We start from the raw sequence: 21,470 nt of genomic DNA on the forward strand, positions 1-21,470 counted from the left end.
TAGTACCACACTGACAAAGGAAAAAGATATATCACACTTTTTTCTGTTAGTCATACTCTGTCCTTTTGGGGAAATGTAACGTGCAAATGTATTTGCAAAACATAAATGTTTGGCTTTGTCAGGAAGCTGTATCAGAATGAAATGTCATCAATGTTTTTTTAAAAGTATCCATGGCTCCACGCTATTCTCTTCCCTTTTCCCAGTAAAACTGTGTCCATACTACAGATGGTAAACAGCTGGAAAAAATGGATGCAAATCATGAACTTCTCTTTAACACTTTGGCCAAAAATAGACGTATGTACACGAGAAGCCGTATGGTATGCAGAGGTGGCCCCTGAGTCAGGAAGACCCGGCTTCTTCCTGATGCTTACTGACTGTGTGATCCTAGGCAAATTATTTAACCTCCCTTTTTATATGCACAAATAGATATTTGCGCATATGTACAGGTGTGCGTGTACATGTACAATCAATAAACTGTTGGTGGAATTGTGAATTGGTTCAGCTATTACGGAAAGTTATTTTGAACTATACAAAGAGTCACTAAATTGCATACCCTTTGACACAGCAATACAATGAGTAAGCGTATTTAGAGTGAAGATCCAAAAAAGAGGGAAAGGAGCCACATATACAAAAAATATTTGTAGCAGCACTTTTTGTTAGAGCATAGAAATGACAACAAGGAGGGTGCTGTTGAAATAGGAATTTGGGGAGCTAAGAGTGGTTTGCTGGGAGCTGACGTGGCTACCTCCACGTTGTTAAATTGCCACAGTTCGGGATCAGCATAGATTGATGTTCTCCAGGAATTTCCATTAGTCTCTAATTGCTTTATGATCAAAAAAGATTTAGTGGACTCTTGGGCAATCACCCAAGTGAGTCTGCCCCTATTGTTTATGTTATCTGATGGAAGGACGGAAGGTTTCCTCTAATCTAGTTGGAAGAAGATATTCCTTCCTCTTCTTGGTAAGAAACCAGTCTTCTCTTTCCTAATGGTATAAATGTCACCAACCAAATTACAGGACATATGTTTTTATCAATTTCCGATGGCATGTCACTGAATAATTTGCAATTTTACATTTCTCTGTATCTCTGGCTAATTATTGGCATTACCCAATCAATGTATCCCTGGATGATTTTGTCATATGTGTCTACTGGGAATGGATGAACAGGTTACGGCATATGAATGTGATGGAATGCTATTGTGGTATAAGAAATGAGGAAAGGGATGGCCACCAAGAAATCTGGGAAGACTTCTATGAATAGATGCAGACTAACATGAGAAGAACCAGGAGAACAGTTTTATAGAGAAACAACAATCTCATCAAGAAAAAGAAAAACTTGAGAACTTCTTCCCATCAACACTCTATTTTCTATTGCCTCAAAAGCTATGTGGGGGTCAGCTAGGTGGTGCAGTGGATAAAGCACCGGCCCTGGATTCAGGAGTACCTGAGTTCAAATCTGGCCTCAGACACTTGACACTTACTAGCTGTGTGACCCTGGGCAAGTCACATAACCCCCATTGCCCTGCAAAAACAACAACAACAACAACAACAACAACAACAACAACAACAACAAAAGGCTATGTGATGCCATCAGCCTAGTTCTCTTCTCCCCAAATCTCACTGTTGTATAAAATATAGAGTTCCTCTTCACAATCACAATGAAACCCCTCCCTTTATTGAATACAAAGAGATAAATGGTTACTAACCTAGACTACTTACTCAGTACCTCTAAGATCTCATTGACAAGAGAATTTTAATTAATTCAATAACCAATCACAACTCCAGAAGACTGACTACACATAAAGTAGGTACTCAACAAATGTTTGCTGATTGATTGACTGATTGATTCATAAATGTATCCAGAAACAGAAGTAATAGTTGTGGGAGTGGATGAGATTTCCAGAGGCAAGAATGTAGATAGAGAAGAGTAATGGATCAGGACTGAACAACTGGGAAGAGTACATTGGGGACTCGGGGGATAGGACAAGAGAGAAAGGGACAGAGAGAAAGAGAAAGAGGGGAAAAGTGGTCAGAAGTATGGAGGAAACTGTGATACCATATAGTGGATTTTCCCATAATCTTTGCCACTTCTGGCCATATCTATGACTATAAATAAAGTTCCTGACCTCATGGTGACATCTATTTCTTCATCTGTAAAATGAAGGGATGTTAGAGTTGGGTTTTAGCTATCAGTTTATTACCTATGATGTACACTTTAACCTGTCACCTATATAAAAGCACTTTGTGTGTTGTGTAGTAGTAGTAGTAATAGTAGCAGTGGGGTATATGTGTGTGTGTGTTTGTGTGTGTGTGTATATGTATGTGTGTATGTATATGTATGTATGTGTATATATATATGTATATGTATACATATATATATATATATATATGGAGAGAGAGAGAGACATTATATGTGTAACTGTTGTTGTTTATCCTTCATTCTTTTTTGTTGTTTTTTTGGTGAGGCAATTGGGGTTAAGTGACTTGCCCAGGGTCACACAGCTAGTAAGTGTTAAGTGTCTGAGGTTGGATTTGAACTCAGGTCCTCCTGACTCCAGGGCCGGTGCTCTATCCACTGCACCACCTAGCTGCCCCTTTATCCTTCATTCTTGAAGAGGATCATGACATCAGGAGGGGAGGTTATGACTTACAGTGACTTGGATTTAAGTGAGGGAGAGCTGTGCAAAGTCACGAGCCTCACTCTCCTACAAATCCATCTGGGTCTAATGGCAAGACACCTATATATCAGGATGATTAGAGATGGCCCCAGGTATAAGAGACAATTAGGTTTAAGTGACTTGCCCATGGTCACACAGCTAGAGATTGTCTGAGGTGATATTTGAGTTTACGTCCTGCCAACTTCAGGCCAGTTTTTTTTATCCACTACGCCACCTGGCTTCCCCCTATATATGTTAAGTATATGTATACCCATATACACACTATTTGCTCTGAGCTACACACCTCCTTCAAAACAATGCTAGTTATTATTTGAAGTCTGGATATTTTTGGAATTGTAATTTTAAAAATCTATTATGAATTCTAAGTAGAGAGTTCCATTTGAGTCAGAACTTGGGTTTGACTCCTATCTCAAGACATTTACTAGCTGTGACAAGTAAGTTAACCTCTCTGTGCCTCAATTTCCTCATTTGTAAAATGAGGATAGTAGCTTCTACCTCACAGGGTTGTTCTGAAGATCAAATGAAATAATTTTTTCAAGTGCTTTGAAAACCTTTATATAGCACTTAAGGTGCTATAAAAGTGCTGATTATTGTCTTTATCATCATTAATTCAAGTAGATGAGGATTTTAGAAAAGTGATAGTAACTTGCAAAATCTAGTTCTGTAATATATTTAATATATAAATGTCATAACTTTATATATTATAGATGATATACTTATTCCATGTTGAAAGGATGAGGGGACCTGAGGTTGTAAGCAGCAGCTGACCCCACTGTAAACATTTTACAAATGACCATTTAACACAGGTCTGTGTATGTCACCAACAAGGATTAGTCAGACAGGATCTTGCAAAATGGGACCTGGGGGCAATGCTGGAAGGAGGATGCTAAGGCAGGAGATTACTGCAGGAATCTAAGCTTGAAGAGACGATAGCTTGAGCCCATGTGGCAATCTAGGCATTGGAAAGGAAGGGAGAAATGCACAAAACATTTCAAAGGTAGATTAAACAGAATTTAGTAGCTGGTAGAACATGTGAGGCAGGAGAGAGGAGAAAAACAACACTGGCTGAATTCTATGGTCCATAGAGAGAGGAGATTGGTAGAAACATTAACCAGAAAAGAGGAAATTAGGGAGCAAAGCAGGGGTGTACTAATAAATGTTTAACAACTGCCTCTCCAAAAAAAAATGTACCTAAAACACTTTAAGGTTAATCTGCATTTTTGACATTTACTCCATCATTTTCTTAAGTCTAGATAATCAATAAAACAATAAATCAAGCCCTGGTTTGTAGCACTTGTTGATTTTCAAGGTGTAAATAAATGCTCATGGTGAAAATTTAACAACTGGCTCTCCCTACCTATAGGAGCTGGGTCCGCATCCTGATGAAGCAAAGCCAGTTGGAGGAAAAGACAAAGAGCCTGGGTTTCGGTATGCTGGATTTATTCTTCTCCCTTTCTGGAAAATCTGGAACACACTTCATTGGGAGGAAGATCTGGTTGAGATAGTGCCAAGAAATGAATGTCTAGTCCCTGTCCCCAGCATTTAAGAGAATGCCTGGAACATGGCAAACACTCAGTAAGTATTACTGTTTGATTTATTAGAACTGACATTGGAGGAGAGGATGGGAAAAGCTTTCCCAGGCAGCTAGAGGGCATAATGGATAGAGTATTAGACCTAGAGTCAGGAAGACCTGAGATCAGATTTCACCCAAGCCACTAACTATGTAAGTGACCCTGGGCACCTCACTTAACCTCTATCTGCCTCAGGTATTTTTTGTTGTTGTTGTTGTTGTTTTAATCTTTAAAATGGGGATAGCAGTAGACTCTACCTCCCAGGATTGTTATGAAGATTAAAAGGAATAGTATTTGTAAAAAACTTTACAAACCTTAAAACTCCATATGCTAGGTTATTATTACTAGGAAAGAAAAGCTTAAAGATGTAGATGTAGATGTAGATATACACACATATATACATATATGTATGTATATGTGTGTGTAAAAAGTGTGCATATATATATGCTTATATGCATATGTTTCCTATTACTAGGAAAGAAAAACAAGATATATGTGTGTATATATGATACACATATATACATATATATGCATGTATATATACATATATGCAAATATGTATGTGTGTTTCCTTTTACTATTGGGGGACACTTAAAGATATATATCTATTTTGTCTGTGTATACGTATATATGTATGTGTGTGTGTGTATGTTCATTTCCTATTATTAGTAGGGAAATCAAGCATAGCTCGGGGTATGCTAATGGCCCTGGGGTGGGGGTCTAGGGGAAGGGAAGGACCATTAAGGGAGACTGCGGTATTTAACTGCAGCATCAGTGATGGGGAGGAATGAGAAACAAGGTTGCTAGGTAGGTCTATGAGGGCTAGGCGGGGACCTTGGGCTTGATGGGATCCCGAAAGGAGACATCAGAGGTTCAGGGATGATAAAGATGGGAGCGCTCTAGCTTTGGAAGCACTCTAGCTTTGGGAGCGCTCTAGCTTTGGGAGCACTCTAGCTTTGGGAGCACTCTAGCTTTGGGAGCACTCTAGCTTTGGGAGCACTCTAGCTTTGGGAGCACTCTAGCTTTGGGAGCACTCTGGGATCCTGGGGACTTTGTCGCCATCCTCTTTTGCCGCTTAAAGGTGAAGCTTAGTTGAAGGTACCCCGAGGTCCCCATGCACTCGCAGAAACGAAATGCTGAACTGCCGTCCACACTAAAACTGAGCTAGAAGCGAGGGTGCCCAAAGGCCCTGCATGAGATTGCCCTACAGCTGGACCCAAACCCGGCTTAAATCGGGAAGCCCGCGGCTGCCTCCAGGCCCTACTTGGCTCCGGATCTATCCCAGCTAAACATGTCCCGGGGGAAGCTAACGGGGCTGGCGCATGGTGCCCCGAGCAGGGCTCCAGGAGTGGGGCTCCCTGGGAGCCAGCTGGATTTCTCTGACCCTTCTCCTGGGTTAGAGGGGCTCAGTTGGCAGCGGTTGTGGCTGGTGAGGAAAGCGAGGCAGAGGGGACGGAGTCAGCGCTGCCCAGAGGGGGCATTGAGAAACCGGGAGGGGAGGGGAGGAGAGGGGAGTGGCCGACCTCCGCCCAGCCAACGTGGGCCACCACCATGACGTCAGCTTCTCGGGATATAAATAAAGCTCTTGTCGGGGAAACGTTCTCTCCCCCCTATAAGTTTGTCCAAACATCCCTGAGAGGCTGCTCTGTGGAGGAAATTATGCAAGAAGCCTGGAGGCTCCTTGTAGGGTCTTGTTCCTGTCCCAGGAGCTGAATGGTTTCCATTATCATGGCCAGCTCAAAGGCACCTCTTCTGGGAACAGCAGGCAGGCCGGTCCCATTTGTTACATCGCACAGCAGACTGGGGGTGCGCCAGCCCTGCCTGTGGGCACGCTAGTTTTGTTACAGGGGGTACAGTGAAAAGACCACTGGCTTGGGAGCCAGAGGATCCTGGGTTCAAATTCCAGCTCTGATGCTTACTTAATTGTGTGACCTTGGGTAAGTCACTTAGCCTCTGGCTCTCGGTTTCCTCATCTGTAAAATGAATGGGATGGCCTGTGGCCATTCCTTTTGGCTATAGATCTGTTCCTATGACCTGTTAGCCTGAGACAGCTTTCTTACAGAGGTGTCCAAAAAAAGGGTCCAAGGGGAGTATGGATGGAAGAATGTAAAGAGGAGTTTGAAAAATGTTGAATACAACCAACCAGTAAGACAGTTAGGTGGCTTGGTAGATAGAGTGTTGGGCCTTGAGTCAGGAAGATTCATCTTTGAAAATTCAAATCCAGCTACAAACACTTACCAGCTGTGTGACTCTGGGCAAGTCACTTCACCCAGTTTGTCTCAGTTTCCTCATCTGTAAAATGAGCTAGAGGGGGGAATGGTAAGCCACTACACTATCTTTCCCAAGAAAACCCCAATGACTCAACAACAAAAAACTGCAACAATGGAGAGAATCCTTTAACTGGGAGTTAGTTCCCTACACCATTAAAATCAAAGGTCTGGAGGGGGAAAACAGGTATGAGTAGGTGCTTCTGAGAAGTAAAGTGTAGATAAATTAAGTGGGATCACATAGGTTTTATTTTAACCTGCAACAGACAGGTCTGGCCCCTGCAGCAGTTGCGACAGGTTTCATTCTTGAATTAAATTTTAAAATAAGGAAACAGCCATTTGAAAATGGCAGCAGGGGGCAGCTAGGTGGTGCAGTGGGTAGAGTACCAGCCTTGGATTCAGGAGGACCTGAGTTCAAATCCAACCTCAGGTACTTGACACTTACTAGCTGTGTGACCCTGGGCAAGTCACTTAACCCCTATTGCCCCACAAAACAAAACAAAACAAAAACAAAAAACAACATAAAAATGGCAGCAAGCGTCCCAGTGAAGCCTTTAAACGGCATTCTGTTCCACTATTGTTTGAGTATAATTAAGAAGGGAGGTTTTATAAGCAAAACAAAAGCACTTCAGGGTGTGTCCAGCGGAAATGTGCCAAGTGACTTCAGCTGAGGAATGGCACCAAACTTCCCTTCTAACTAACGCACATAAGGTGTGGCAATATCACTGACGCATTCGTGGTGCTTTGGTTGCCATGCTGATTCCCCAAGAAGTGAGGTCCTAGGGTTTTCCCAATTTGCCAATGTTTTCACCTCTCTCACACATACACAATAAGGATATGACATATGTATACATATATACACATATGTATTTTCATATGTACTTATACATATACATATTTTTGTATGTATGTGTTTATATGTATTTGGGGCAGCTAGGGGACACAGTAGATAGAGTGCCTGGCCTGGAGTCAAGAAGACCTGAATCCAACCTCAGATACTTACTAGCTATATGATCCTGGGCAGGTAACTTTACCCTGTTTGACTCAGTTCTTCATCTGTAAAATGAGCTAGAGAAGGAAATGGCAAACTATTCCAGTATCTCTGCCAAGAAAACCCCAAATGGGGTCACAGGAGAGTCAGACACGACCGAAACAACTCGACAACAAAAAATGAAATGTATTTATACATATATTCATTATGCATATCTACGAATATAAACACATGTGTATATGTATTTATGTTTATCTACACATATGTATGCAGACATCTTTTTTGTGGGATGGAGGGATAGAATTGGCATTTACATTCTATTAATTTGCCTTTGGAATTCTAAAGGCACATGTATATGTATATGTATATGTATATGTATGTGCATGTGTATATGTGTGTGTATATACATGTATGTATATGTATATAGACACACACATAAATATCCCAAAGGCAAACTAATAAAGCCTTAAGTGCCAATTGTATACCTCTATCCTACAAATATAGATTCATAAGATTTACAGCTACCATGTTAGATGAGAGGTGAAAATTTGTCTTATTTGACAGATGAAAAGGTCTAGCATGTCATCAACAGGAATACCAGACAGAAGAAGCAATGAAGGTATGTGTTACCTCAAATCTAGGAGTACATTAGCCATTCGGTACATTTCTCGATATTTGGAATCCCTGTAGACTACCGTGAGTGGTCTTCTATGTGTCTAAACCCCCTTAGAATGGGGAATGGACTCAGTTTTCTCTATATCTCTATGAGAAAGTAACGAGTTAGGGTCAGCAAAGCCAGGGAAAAGCAGTTTCAGATTATTAATGGAGAAGGGAAAGGGGTCAGAACTAGATAGGAGGAGAGCCAGGTGAGAAGCATGAGCATAATTCAGGGAAGAAAATGACTTTGCCCTTTCAATAACATTTTTCTTCTCACTACTATTTAGGATGGGCAGCTAGGTGGTGCTGCAGTGGATAGAGCACGGGGCCTGGAGTCATCTTCATGAATTCAAATCTGGCTTTGGATATTTACTAACTGAACAACTCTGGGAAAGTCACTTAACTCTGTTTGCCTCAGTTTCCTCATCGGTAAAATGAGCTGGAGAAGGAAATGACAACCACTCCAGTATCTTTGCCAAGAAAACCCCAAATGGGCCACAAAGAGTTGGACACAACTGAACAACCATTTAGGACCTCTTCAGACATCTACCTAGTAGGAATAGTAGTAGTAATGATAATAATATTTATATAGCACTTTAAGATTTGCAAAGCAATTTACAAATATTATCTCATTTGATCCCCTCAACAATCCTGGAAGGTAGGTGCTATCATTATTCCAGTTGTACACATGAGAAAATTGAGGCAGAGAGAGGGTAAATTACTTTTCCAGGGCAACATAGCCAAAAAGTGAAGATTCAGACTCAATTCTTCTTGATTCTAATACTCTACTCACTGAGCCACTTAGTGTTCTTGGATTCTTAATTCATAGCAAGCTGGAAATGACGAATTACAATTTAGCATTTGAGGATATTTGAGTAATTGCAAGCCCCTAGGAGCAGGACTTCCTTTGGCTGATGGGAGAGAGAAGATGTAAGGTAGAGTTTGTCTATCCAAGATGAACAGCAGATATGGGAGATATGGGAAGTGATCTTCAAAAAGAGGCTGCTGGATACCCACTTACTGGGACTCTTTAAAGGAGATTCGGAAAAACAGGTGAGTTGAATGGAAACAGCACTGGAAAGATTTGGACTCAGGAGATCTAGGTTTGAACTGTTTGCTACCCGTGTGATCTTAGGGTAAATCAATCCATCTCTCTGGGCCTCAGTTTCCAGAAGTGTAAATGAGGGGTTGGACTAGATCTCTAAGGAGCCTTTCACTTTTTAAATCTCATTAATTTTCTTTTTTTCCTTCCTTCCTTCCTTCCTTCCTTCCTTCCTTCCTTCCTTCCTTCCTTCCTTCCTTCCTTCCTTCCTTCCTTCCTTCCTTCCTTCCTTCCTTCCTTCCTTCCTTCCTTCCTTCCTTCCTTCCTTCCTCCCTTCCTTCCTTTCTTTTTTTGCAGGGCAATGAGGGTTAAGTGACTTGTCCAGGGTCACACAGCCAGTAAGTGTCAAGTGTCTGAGGCTGGATTTGAACTCAGGTCCTCCTGAATCCAGGGCTGATGATTTATCCACTGCGCCACCTAGCTGCCCCCCAAATCTCATTAATTTTAACAAAAATAAAGAGAAGGCTCTAAGTCAGAAGTCACGGACCCCCTTGAGAATCTGGTGAATGCTATGGATTCCTCATGACAATCATCTTTTCTTTCTCTTTTTTTCTTTCTGTAACTTTAAAAAATGTTGAACTTAAATACAAAATGAGAAAAGAAAAAAGTTGTCATGTACGCAACAGAACATAGGAGAGAATTCATTAGAAAACAATAAATTTCCATTTCAAGAAAACCTATTTAATAAATACTACACGTTGTTTTCAAATCTGCCCAGCTTTTCTTTGCTTCCAGAATCACATTTTCAAATGTATAAAATGAAATGCAAAAAATTACAAATATTCAATAGAATGTTATGCTACATTATTATTATTATTATTATTATTTAGGCAATGGGGGTTAAGTGACTTGCCCACGGTCACACAGCTAGTAAGTGTCAAGTGTCTGAGGCCGGATTTGAACTTAGGTCCTCCTGACTCCAGAGCCGGTACTTTAACCACTGCACCACCTAGCTGCCCCTATGCTACATTATATCATATCATACTATATCACAATTATATGTAACCTGACAAATTATATTGGACTCTCGTCTCATTGGTAGAAATCAATACTCCATGCCTATATGACAGGTGAGCCAGAGTTGATGAGAGCTAGAGAGAGAAAAGGTCTTCTCTTCTTTACTCTTTCTTCTAGTTTCAAGAGATTCCTTTGGGCTCCAGCTTCAAAAGAGATTAACCGTGATGCCGACCTCTCTTCAGGTCACTAAAGAAAGAAGCTGGCATGACAGGAGCCAACAGCCTCCATCCCCAGCTTGCTACACTAGAGACTTCAGGGAATTTTTCCTTGGGTGAGATCTAAGACTCTCCCTCTTGGTTGAGTTGAGTTATCTTTCTCCCACTGGGGAGAGTCCATTTATCCTTATGTGTGATCTGGTATATTTTCTCATACGTATATTTTCTCTGATTTCTGTCTTGCTCTCGACTTGGAAAATTGAGTTTCTTTGCCATATGCTATGTGTGTTCATTGTGGAACTGATATTTTGTGAGAAGGGAGTCAAGTCATGGATATAAAGCTTTGGTCCCTTCTTCCCCATTAAAGGAAGGGTGATCAGAAGTTTAGGCTGAACCTCAAAATTGCATGCTCTAGATTATTAATATTTAAGGGAGCAGATAGATATCCCAGTACCCTTTCTTTCAGAAGAGAGCAGAGGGGTCAGCTTCAGGCCCTAATCTCCTGCCTCCTTTCCTTGCAGGAATCAAAATCTCCCTTGGAGAAGGGTGGAAGAAGGAGATGTTAGACAACATGTCTGTTCTTGCCTCCTTGAGAGCCACACTGAGACAACACACACACATGTACACACACATACACATATGACTATGTATACATGAGGGAACACGTGCATGTATCATGCATGTGCTATAAGCACGTGTGTACACATACATATTTATGGCAGCCAGGTGGCTCAGATAGAACATTAGACCTGAAGGCAGGAAAGTCCCGAGTTTAAATCCTGTTTCAGACATTTACTAGCTGTGTGACCCTCGGTAAATTACCTAACCCTTCTCTGCCTTGGTTTTCTCATCTATAAAGTGGGGATAATAATAGCACCTACCTTCCAGAGTTGTTGTAAGGATCAAATGAGACAATATTTATAAAGGGCTTTGCAAAGCTGGGGGCAGCTAGGTGGTACAGTGGATAGAGCACTGGCCCTGGAGTCAGGGGGACCTAAGTTCAAATTCAGCCTCAGACACTTCACACTTATTAGCTGTGTTACCCTTATTGCCTCAAACATTCAGGGCCATCTCCAGTCGTCCTGATGTATATCTTGCCAATGGACCCATATGGCTCTGGAGGAAAGAGCGAGGCTGGTAAGTGTACAGCCCTCACTCACTTAAATCCAATTCACTGTAAGTTAAGACATCACCTCTTGATGTCATGGTCTTCTTCAAGAATGAAGAACAAACAACAATAATGACAAGTTGTATGAACCTGGGCAAGTCACTTAACCCTGTTTGCCTCAGTTTTTTCAGCTGTAAAATGAGCTGGAGAAGGAAACGGCAAGCCACTCCAGTATCTTTGCCAAGAAAACCCCAAATGGGGTCACAAAGAGTCATACATGACTGAAAATGACTGAACAGTAACAGCAAAGAGTGAAAAGGCAAACACTAAGTCAGGAGTCATGGATGCTTTTGATGGTTGCCTTTCTGCAACTCAATTGGGTGGAGTGATCTCTCTAACCCTGCAGGAAAGTAGGAGGGGGAGGGGATAAGGAGGGAGGGGTGAAGGAAGGGAGGGCAGAGTGGAGGAGGGGGCAGTCAGCAGCAAGTCCCTTTTGAAGGGGGAGAGGGTGAAAGAAGATAGAAAATAGAGTAAATATCGTGGGGAGGGAATAGGACGGAGGGAAACAGTCAACAACAGTAACTGAACGAACTTTGAAGCAGAGGAAAGAATAATGTAAGATGATTATTATGGTGATGATTAGAGGAAGATGATAGACAATGACAAAATGTATGGTACTTACTTTGCTGGGTTATTGTGAAGAAAATGATTTGTCAATTATAAGGTACTATATAAAGGTTATCTGACGACCGAAGCCCAACTGCTGGCCTTCTCGTGGCAGAACTGTTTCCACTAACAGGACAAGGGGCGAAGGCGAGTCACTGGCGCCTTAAAACCAGTCGCTTCGGGCAGGTGGGGCTCGTTAGCCTTGGCAGGCAACCCGCCTAGGGGAAGAAACCCTGATTTTAAACCTCCGCCGTCTTGCGGCTATACCCATATATGGGAAAGGCTTCGGGAGTTAACCCCGAGGAAAAATCAGGAGTCCCTTAGGCAGCTGGATGTTGGACATCACATCCCTCTGGCAACTCCTGTGGCGGCACTGGTGCCAAATTGTATTGGCTCTGCCTCTCCTTTGCATCCACCAATGTCGCGGAGAGGGAAAACCTGCTGCATGGGCAACAGCTTGTTTTCCATATTCATCTGCCCAGGCCAGCACCCTGGAGAGGACACTCCAGCAACTCCTCATGGGGTAGATACAACACAGGATGTGGCAGTTACCAGTTATAAGTCACTCAGGAGCTGCGGCTCCCTTATCGTATCGGACTGCACAGCAACACTGGCCTGTGGCTCTTCTTCAGGGCGCTGATCCACGGTGGTCCGTGACTGACGGAGGCCTACTACTACTGTTGTTGCAATAATCAACCTCATGGGTTTATTGTAAGGAAACTTCTCTTTAAAGTACTATATAAATGTAGTTTACTGTAAAAAAAAAAATGATGAGCAGGATGCTATCAGAAAGACCTGGAAGGACCTGCATGAGCTGATGCAAAGTGAAATGTATTGTATACAAAATAACAGCAATATTGTGAAATGATCTGCTGTGCATGACTTGGTTATTTTCAGCAATGTAATGATCAAAGACAACTCTGAAGGTCTTATGAAAAATGCAGGCCATCTACATAGAGAGAACTGATGGTATCTGAATACAGAAAGAAGCATATTTTTTTGTTAGTTCCTTTATCTGAAGTTTGGTTTTATCTGTTTTCTTTCACAACCAGGCTAATGTGGAAATCTTTTGCATGACTGCTCATGTATAGCTTATATTGAATTGCTTGAGTTGGGGGGGGGGAGGAAGAAAATTTGGAACACAAAGTTCTTTAAAAATTGATGTCAAAATTTGTATTTTACATGTAATTTGGGGAAATAAAATTCTAAATAAAAATAAAATGACAACAATAATCAATCAAATGTCACAGAATCACAGAAAGAACTCTGGTGAAATTCCACCCATTGATTTTTCTATTCTTTGCTTTGTCTTCTCTTGTTGGGAATGAAAAATGGAGTCTCCCATTTAGCATATCAGTCTCTTTGATTTGAAAATGTATTCAGAGATCCTGAAACTGAGTTCTTTATAGGGGGCTAAAAAGGATGCGGAGAACTCTTGCAGAATTTATTTATTTCTCATGGTTCTGTAAGTGCAAAACACTCAGAAGGAAGCAATTAAAGAGCCCACCAGGAGCCACTAAGTGCAAGGGACTGTTTGCAGCTGGGACAGAGCCAAAGTTCTCACAGCAAGGAAAGTAAATGAACTGTCTCTATTCTCCACCACAGTTTTAGGGTGCTGGGGAAACCCCTTGGGAACTAATACTGAACTAGAGAAGATCGGGGTTCACTTCTGAACAGGAGGTATGATATACAAGCACAGACTAACACCCAAACCAGACCAGGCTGGATTTCAGAGGTCATGGGAAGGTGGCCAACATAATTCAAAGAATGCTACCCTGAAGGAGCCCCAAACCAGACCCGACTTTTCAAGACACTCAAGACACAAGCACATCTTGAAAATGCCCAGAACCTTGGAAATTGGATTGGCTCTAAAAGTCAGCTGATTGCTGAGGTCTAGACCCTTTCAGGGCTCCAGGGCATATGTCAGAAGGTCTGGGCCTGCAGTGAGGCCCAGTGTGGACGTGAAGGCAACTCATGAGGCTCACCAGCTACTTCCCTGGGAGAAGTGCAAGGGCTAATCGGGCATTTCTTACTGACTCCATTTGTTCCTAAACAAGGACATCTGGAACAAATTTCATACTCAAACACCAGCCTCCCCCCACGTGCGCACGCGCATGTGCATATACACACACACACACACACACACACACACACATTTCATTTACTACCCTGTACCACATGTTTTACGTGCTGCAGAGAAGAAAATGTTCTCTGTTGTGAATGGCTTTATGTGAATTGAAATTTTAGGGCACAGAATGAGCAGTTTATTTTACATTAATAAAACCCATACATGTTTGGAAGAGACCTCCCAGGGCAGGAGGGGCTGCAACTCCCATGCTTCCAGAAGGAAGGCCTCCTGTTGTCCCCCAAAGGGACCGTCTGTACCCCACCTACCTAGAAAGCTGAGCCTTTTGCCTTATCTAGCTACTTATCTAGTCTACCCACCATGCTTCTACCCTGGTACCCTTCCCTCCTTCTCTACCCTTTCCCTGAGAGCAGGGACTGGCTTTCTTCTTTCCCCAATGTTTAGTACAGTGCCTAACATACAGTAAGAACTTAATAAATGTTCGTGCTCATGCTCTCTCTCTCTCTCTCTCTCTCTCTCTCTGACTCTCTCTCCATCTCTTTCCTTCCCTCTCCACTTCTCTCTAATCTCTCCATCTCTCTCTCCCTTCTCCTTTTTTCTTCTCTTTCCATCTCTCTCCCTCCCTTTCTATTTCTCTATCTCTCTCTCCATTTCACTCCAGTTATCTCTGTTTCTGTCTCTCTGTGTCTCTCTTGCTGCCTTTTCCTCTCCACCTCTCTCTCCTTCCCTCTTTTTCCATCTCTCTCTACCTATCTCTCTCTGTTTCTGTTTGTCTCTCCCTCCCATTCTATTTCTTTTTCTTACCTCTCTGATTCTCTCCCCATCTCTCTACTGATCTCTCTGTTTCTCTCTTCCTCACTCTCTGTCTCTCCATCTCCTCTGCATCTTCAGAAAGGTATTTTTCTTGAACATACTGTGTTTTTGGCTTTCCTTGAATCCTCAGTGCTTAGCACAGTCCCTGACACATAGCAAGTGCTTGTTGAATGTTTACCGACTTGAGATTCAGTTTCCTCATCTGTGCAAAAAAAGGATGTTAGTAATACCAACATACACTATTTCACCTGGCTGTTATGGCGACCACGTAGGAAAGAACAAAATAAAAGGACACTGTTATACTCGGAGAAATAACCTGGATTTGGCAACCCCTCTAATAACTTCACTGAGGCCTTCACAAGTCAACCTGCCAGGTTTTCTTGAGGCCTCAGAGGAAAGTGCTGGGACCTGATCCCAGAGAGGAAAGAGCTCATTGGATTATCCAGGGCCAAGCTGAGTTGGCCCAGGGAAAGCTCTGAAAATGAAGTTCATGGCATTTGTGTTTATTAGGACTCTCCTGTGTTACCTATCATTGCCTCCCTCCACCCTTTGGCCCCTATGCCACTCTTATGCTTCCCTCTGTATGGGGTTTCTGTGACTCCACATCTAAAAAAATGAAGGGGTTGGATTATGTGTTCCCTAAGGGCCCTGCCTACTCTAAATGCCATGCTTCTGTGAAGCTAAAGGCTGCCACTGGCATTACCATCTCATCTGGTTGCTGTGAGAATCCCAGAATTACCAAGAGTCATAGAATTTCAGACCTCCTCAAGACTTTGGTGGCCACACAGTCCAACCCTAGCTGAGAAGTCTTCCTACAATATTCCACTTCTGGAACAGTTCTCTTTGTTGGGAAGTTGGTTTTCCTCCGGATGTCAAGCTTTTATTTGCCTCTGGTCTGCCCTCTAGGGCCAAGCAAAACCCAGCTTAATTTCTCTTCCATGTGATCCTCAGGAAGAGCATGGGGTTGGGAATCATAGGAGCTGGTCTCAAATCTCAGCTCTACCACTTGCCTATGATGTTGGGAAAGTCACTTGGCCTTTCATCTTCTTTCATTTGTTCATCTGTGAAATGAGGAAGCTGAGCTATGTGAGCACTCAGGTCCCTTCTCTCTTGCTCAACACTGATGATCAAAGAAGACTAATCAATATGCTCAAGTGGGTCTGTGATCTTGACCCCAGGTAGGCAAATGCAGCTCATCCATGCAGGCCTGACCATGGCTTCTCATAAATTCACACACAGGGACTACCCAATGTTCTGGGGGCCTTCTTGACTTTCCCTTGACATTTCAAGGAAACCAATGGAGTCCAATGGCCATTCCTGACAATAAAAATATCATACCTACTGAAGCTCCAGGGCTTTCAACGCCAGTCTCTTACCTTTGGCCCTGCTGCTACTCACTTCTCACCAGTAACAGCTGGTAACCTCCTGACCTGCAAAGACCTTGCCCCCCATTCCCCACCATTGGGTGTCATTCCATTCAGCTTTGGGATTCTCTCAGGAGCTTAGCTGCCTAAATCTGGAGGGTGAGTCAAACCCCATCTTGACCCTCAATATTTATCCAGCCCCTGACTATGCTTCATCCCATCAAGGCATCTACCGTAGTTTTGCTAACACAGTCAGACTACCCCTCTCTCCTGCTATTGCACTCCTGTTCTTCCTGGCCTTATTTTCTGCTTCTTGCCCAAGGAACACTAATCAAACCAGTCTTACCATTGCTATTGTAAAGGGTGTGATGATCTCCTGTTCCATCACTGCAGTCCTCATCCCTGTTCCTGCCTGGACCAAAACTCCCTTTCCTGCCCACCACTTCCTGATATGTGTTGTATCCCTTAGCAGTACCGCCTCAATCGCCGAGGGATAGCTCACTTTTCTTATTTGTACCCCCAGCCTACCGCAATGCCAAGCTGGTGTTAGGAACTCAATAAATGCTCATGGAGTGATTGATATAGTACCATGAAGCAAAATGTTAACTATATAATCAGTGAGAGTCAGAGTGGCCAAGCTAACCAGAGATATTAAATAAGAACTTTTTTATAGGCTAGAAAAAAGAGAAGTCGTCTGACTTGGGTCAGTTTTAGTCTCTCTTGTCCAATATCAGGGGAAAGTACAATTCTCTCCACAGTCTCCTGTCCTTCTAATGAAAAGATGACCGTACCAGCAAGTCAGATAAAGGTTTGGAGTTCTTTCTAGTAGTGGTGAAACATCCATATTCTTACCCCAGTTGCCCTCTGATCAATGTCAAGTTTTTGTTAAGCAGCTGGCCAGTACAACAAAACCAAGCTAAGGGGACCATCCTAGCATGGGACCTGTAGCTCTAGCATCATGTTCTTTTAGCAACAAACACTTGGCCAAGACAGATTGATCCAAGTCATAGCAATAAGGAATTAGCAAATCCCCAAGCTTACATTACACACATTGTTTCTATCCTTTTGGTTAAAGTAGAAAGAGCTGGTGGAAAAATGATAAGCTATTAAACATTTTGAGAGATCAGAAAGATTTTTTTTAATAAAGTTACCTACAAAACATCTGTATTAAAATATTTTTGTTGCTATAATTTTGGAAGGAATAAAGATCTCACTGAGAAGAATCCTTTCTTTAAATACATCCTAGCTAAGGTTTCCTAGCAGGATCGTGGGATCTTAGAAAAGAGCTGTAAGAGGGACAGTTAGGTGGTGCAGTGGATAGAGTACTGGCTCTAGAGTCAGGAGGACCTGAGTTCAAATCTAGGCTTAAGACACTTGACACTTACTAGTTGTGTGACCCTGGGCAAGTCACTTAACCCTCATTGCCCTGAAAAAAAAAATAAAGAAAAGATCTGTAAGGGAGCTCGAAGACCATCTAGTCTAGCTCCTTATTTTAGACATTTTAGAGTTGGGGCATTAGGTGACTTGTCCAAAGGCAGGCAGTTAGTGCCAGAGGTAAGACCTCAACCCAGAGCCAACTCCCTTAATCTTTTCATAAAAGTTGATTATCACCTTGTCAAGAGCATCTCTCAAGGTCTCTTCAGATGCCAATAAGACAGCAGACTTCTCACACAGCTAGAATTTCTTTCCAGAAAAGGAGCCAAAATGGACATCTTTGAAGAGGAAAACAAATGCCAAGGAAAGCGTATGTGGTTTAAAAGACAAAGTGGGTTAGTGTATAGAGGGCCAGCTTTGTAGTCAGTAAGACCTGAATTTAAGTCTTTGTGACCAAAGCAGAAAAATACTGGATTTTGAGTCAGTTCCAGGGTTTTCAATCCAGGTCATGTTACTGAGCAGCTGTAATCTTAAGCAAGTCCCATTCCTTCCCTGTCCTCAGTTTACTGATCTTACAAAAAGGGGATGAGGAAGGTTTGAAATTGAAGAGGTTCAGAGAGTACTGAAGAGAGGGAAGGGGGCCAACTTCTCATTATCCCAGACAGCCCTATAAGACATAAATTACAGTTAATTTTCATGGATAGTGATGGAGGAGTCAGTCTTCCATAAATAGACAAAAGAAAGAAAAGCTTATTTCTGCTCTCTAATAATGTAGGTGACATGTTCAATTTTTCTACCCCCCCCAAAAAAACCCATGAGATTGGGGCAGCTAGGTGGCACCAGTGGATAGAGTACCGACCCTGGATTCAGGAGGACCTGAGTTCAAATCAGGCCTCAGACACTTAACACTTGCTAGCTGTGTGACCCTAGGGAAGTCACTTAACCCCAATTGTCTCACTTAAAAAAAAAAAAAACAAAACCAACCATGAGATATATTCATAGGGAATAGCAGGATCTCTAGCTAACAGGTCAGTAATATAGTACTTTACATAGTTTTTCCCCTGATTAGCAACAGCAAGAGGTAGATACCTGGCTCAGTGGATAGTGCCCTGGGCCTGAGTTCAAATCCTCCAAGCCTTAGACACTTACTAGCTGTGTGACTCTGGGCAAGTCACTTAACCTCTGTTTGCCTTAATCCACTGGAGAAGGAAATGGCAAACCACTCCAGTATCTTTGCCAAGAAAACTCCATACAGGATCAGGACTGAACAACAATACCAGAAACAGTGTCACATTTTTCTTCTTCTTTCTCCCCTTAAACTAATTTTAACCCTTGGAATTTTCTGATAGATGGTTGTTCTTTTTAAAGAACTAAAAACACTTTGTGTTCTGCTATATCATATTAATACAGTCCAACACCCCCTACCACCCCCACCTCCCATTGTTTTTGCTTTCAACAATTCAAAAGACAGGGCTCGAAGTCAGCATCAACTTACTATCTTTGAAACAGAAAATCACTTGTACATAGAATATAGCAAGGCTGCAATTCGTCAAGGCTTCAGCGTTGCTCAGATTCCGAATTTAAAAGACAATATCTATGAAAGTATTTTTCCAATAAAGAAAAAGTGGCTGTCTTCCGTTTTTTGTTTTTTGGGTTTTTTTGAAATCTCATAAGCTCAGACACGCTTGAGAAGCTGACTACGCAAGAGAGCGATAGTAAAAAGTAGCAGCATGCTTCCACATTCCCTTGAGAGGTATAATCAATTGGGAACGTTCCTAAAGGCAACAGGTAGTCTCCTTCGAAGTGGTCTCCAGGAGGCTGAGGTTAAATGACTTAGCCCAGGGCTCTAGGGACTTGGGAAACTGGTTTACCAAGGGAAACTGGTACACACCGCAAAAGCAGAAGGGAGTGGGGGTGGTCTAAGCCGGCCACCAGCGGGGAAGGAGGTGGTGAACCTGAAAACCCGAAGGTCTGGGAGGAGAGAAACCACACATCCCTCTGGAGAAAAGTGAAGTGGAAGTTAGTTGAAGAAGTAAATAACGGAGAAGAGAAAATTGGGCGGGGGGAGAGAATGAAGGGGAGGATGAGCAAGTAAACAGGAAAAATAGGGGAGAACGGTCGGAGACGCGGAAAAGCACTGAATTTGGCGTCTGATCGCCAGGATTCCAAACTAGGTCCCTTACTACATGCGATCTTGAGCAAGTCCTGGTGCCCCTGGCCTCAGTATACCCTCTTACAAGAAGGCGGGGATGAGAACTAGATGTCCCTGAGGAGGTTCGGAGTGTGGTGGAGAGGGGAAAAGGGCCAAAGACAGGGGGCCAAAGGGTAGGAGCACTCACTGTTCGGGTCGCTCTTCTCGCGGATGCCGTCCACATGGCCATCGGGATGAATGCGCAGGAAGAAGCCCCCGTTCTTGCAGTACAGCCGCTTGGGGTCCTTGAAGTGGCCCGGAGGAAAGGCGCCCCCGCCGCCTCCATCACCGGACAGGGCTGGCAACGTGGTGATGCTGCCCGCGGCTACGCCGCCGCTGCGGGACGGGCCTGGCGCCGCCGCCCGGGCCCCCCGAGCTGCCAGCCGCAGAGGGGCACGGCCCCTCCCGCGGCCCCCCAGCCTCGCAGCCAGCTGGTTCCCGCCCTGCCCGCGGCCCCCCAGCCTCCCGCCCCGGGCTCGCTCCGGCTCTGCTGAAGCTCGGGAGTCCCCTTGCTCAGGCTCCCAGCTTAGCGATCGCCGGCGCCCCCGCCCCCTGCACCCAGGCCCCGAGGCCTCGGGCTCGGTGCTCGCACACGCACGAATTTACTCACTAAGAACAACACATTCCCACTCATACACACACACACACACACACACTCTTACTCTCACACTAATATACTGGCACACAGGACGCCCCCCCCACACACACACCCCAACACACTAGCAAGACTCTCCCACTGATCGATACAAACTTAGACGATCACACACACACGAACCCACTAAGCGACACACTCATCACCACACACCAACACTCACACTCAGAATAACACACCAACACGCACACTAGCCTATACACTCAGTTTAACAGTTTACAGTAACACACAACACTCACCCTAACACACTCAAGTTAACTCACCAAAAGGTACACACACACATTCACCCTAACCGGGAAACCAACATTAATATAGACGAACACATTAAAATTAGCACACACCCTAAGAGCGACACTCCCCCAACACTCAGGTTAGCACACTCACAGAACCATAGTCACGCCCTCCAATCAAGAACAGACACCCTGAGACACACACTGAAACACGCAATCTCCCCCCTTGGCAGCCCCCAGAAGCCCCTGTGGCGTCTTCCTTTCCTCTCTCCTCCCCTCCTTCCTGGCTGGGCTGGCAGTCTCAGTACACAGAGGGGTTGGGGGAGACCAAGGGGTCCAGCGCGCTCTGGGCCAAGCGTGCGTCCCAGCAAAGCGAAGCAACTTGGCCAAGCCAGCCAGGGAGGGAGGGAGGCGCGGGGCTGTCCCAGGGCTGCGTTCAAGCCCCAAGCCTGCGGCGCGGCGTCACTTCTCCTCCCTCCCCGCCCCCGGGACCCGTCAGTCCGCCCCCAGACTTGGCCCCCCTCGCCTGCTGCCCGGTGGCCAGTCCCC

The 21,470-nt window shown here is 43.7% G+C and overlaps 1 protein-coding gene across 1 annotated transcript in view; it reads right to left on the bottom strand.

The window, feature by feature from the left end:
• Positions 1-21,083, bottom strand: part of FGF2 (fibroblast growth factor 2) — a 64,837-nt gene extending 43,754 nt beyond the window's left edge. The window contains exons 1-2 of the mRNA XM_043972379.1: positions 21,076-21,083; positions 20,188-20,624 (exon numbers count right to left, since the gene is read on the bottom strand). Of these exons, the coding sequence (XP_043828314.1) occupies positions 20,188-20,624; positions 21,076-21,083 (445 nt within the window). The remainder of the gene's footprint in view (positions 1-20,187; positions 20,625-21,075) is intronic.
• Between the last annotated feature and the right edge of the window lie 387 nt (positions 21,084-21,470).

Source organism: Dromiciops gliroides, chromosome 6 (assembly GCF_019393635.1).
Source record: "Dromiciops gliroides isolate mDroGli1 chromosome 6, mDroGli1.pri, whole genome shotgun sequence".
NCBI classification, from domain to species: domain Eukaryota; kingdom Metazoa; phylum Chordata; class Mammalia; order Microbiotheria; family Microbiotheriidae; genus Dromiciops; species Dromiciops gliroides.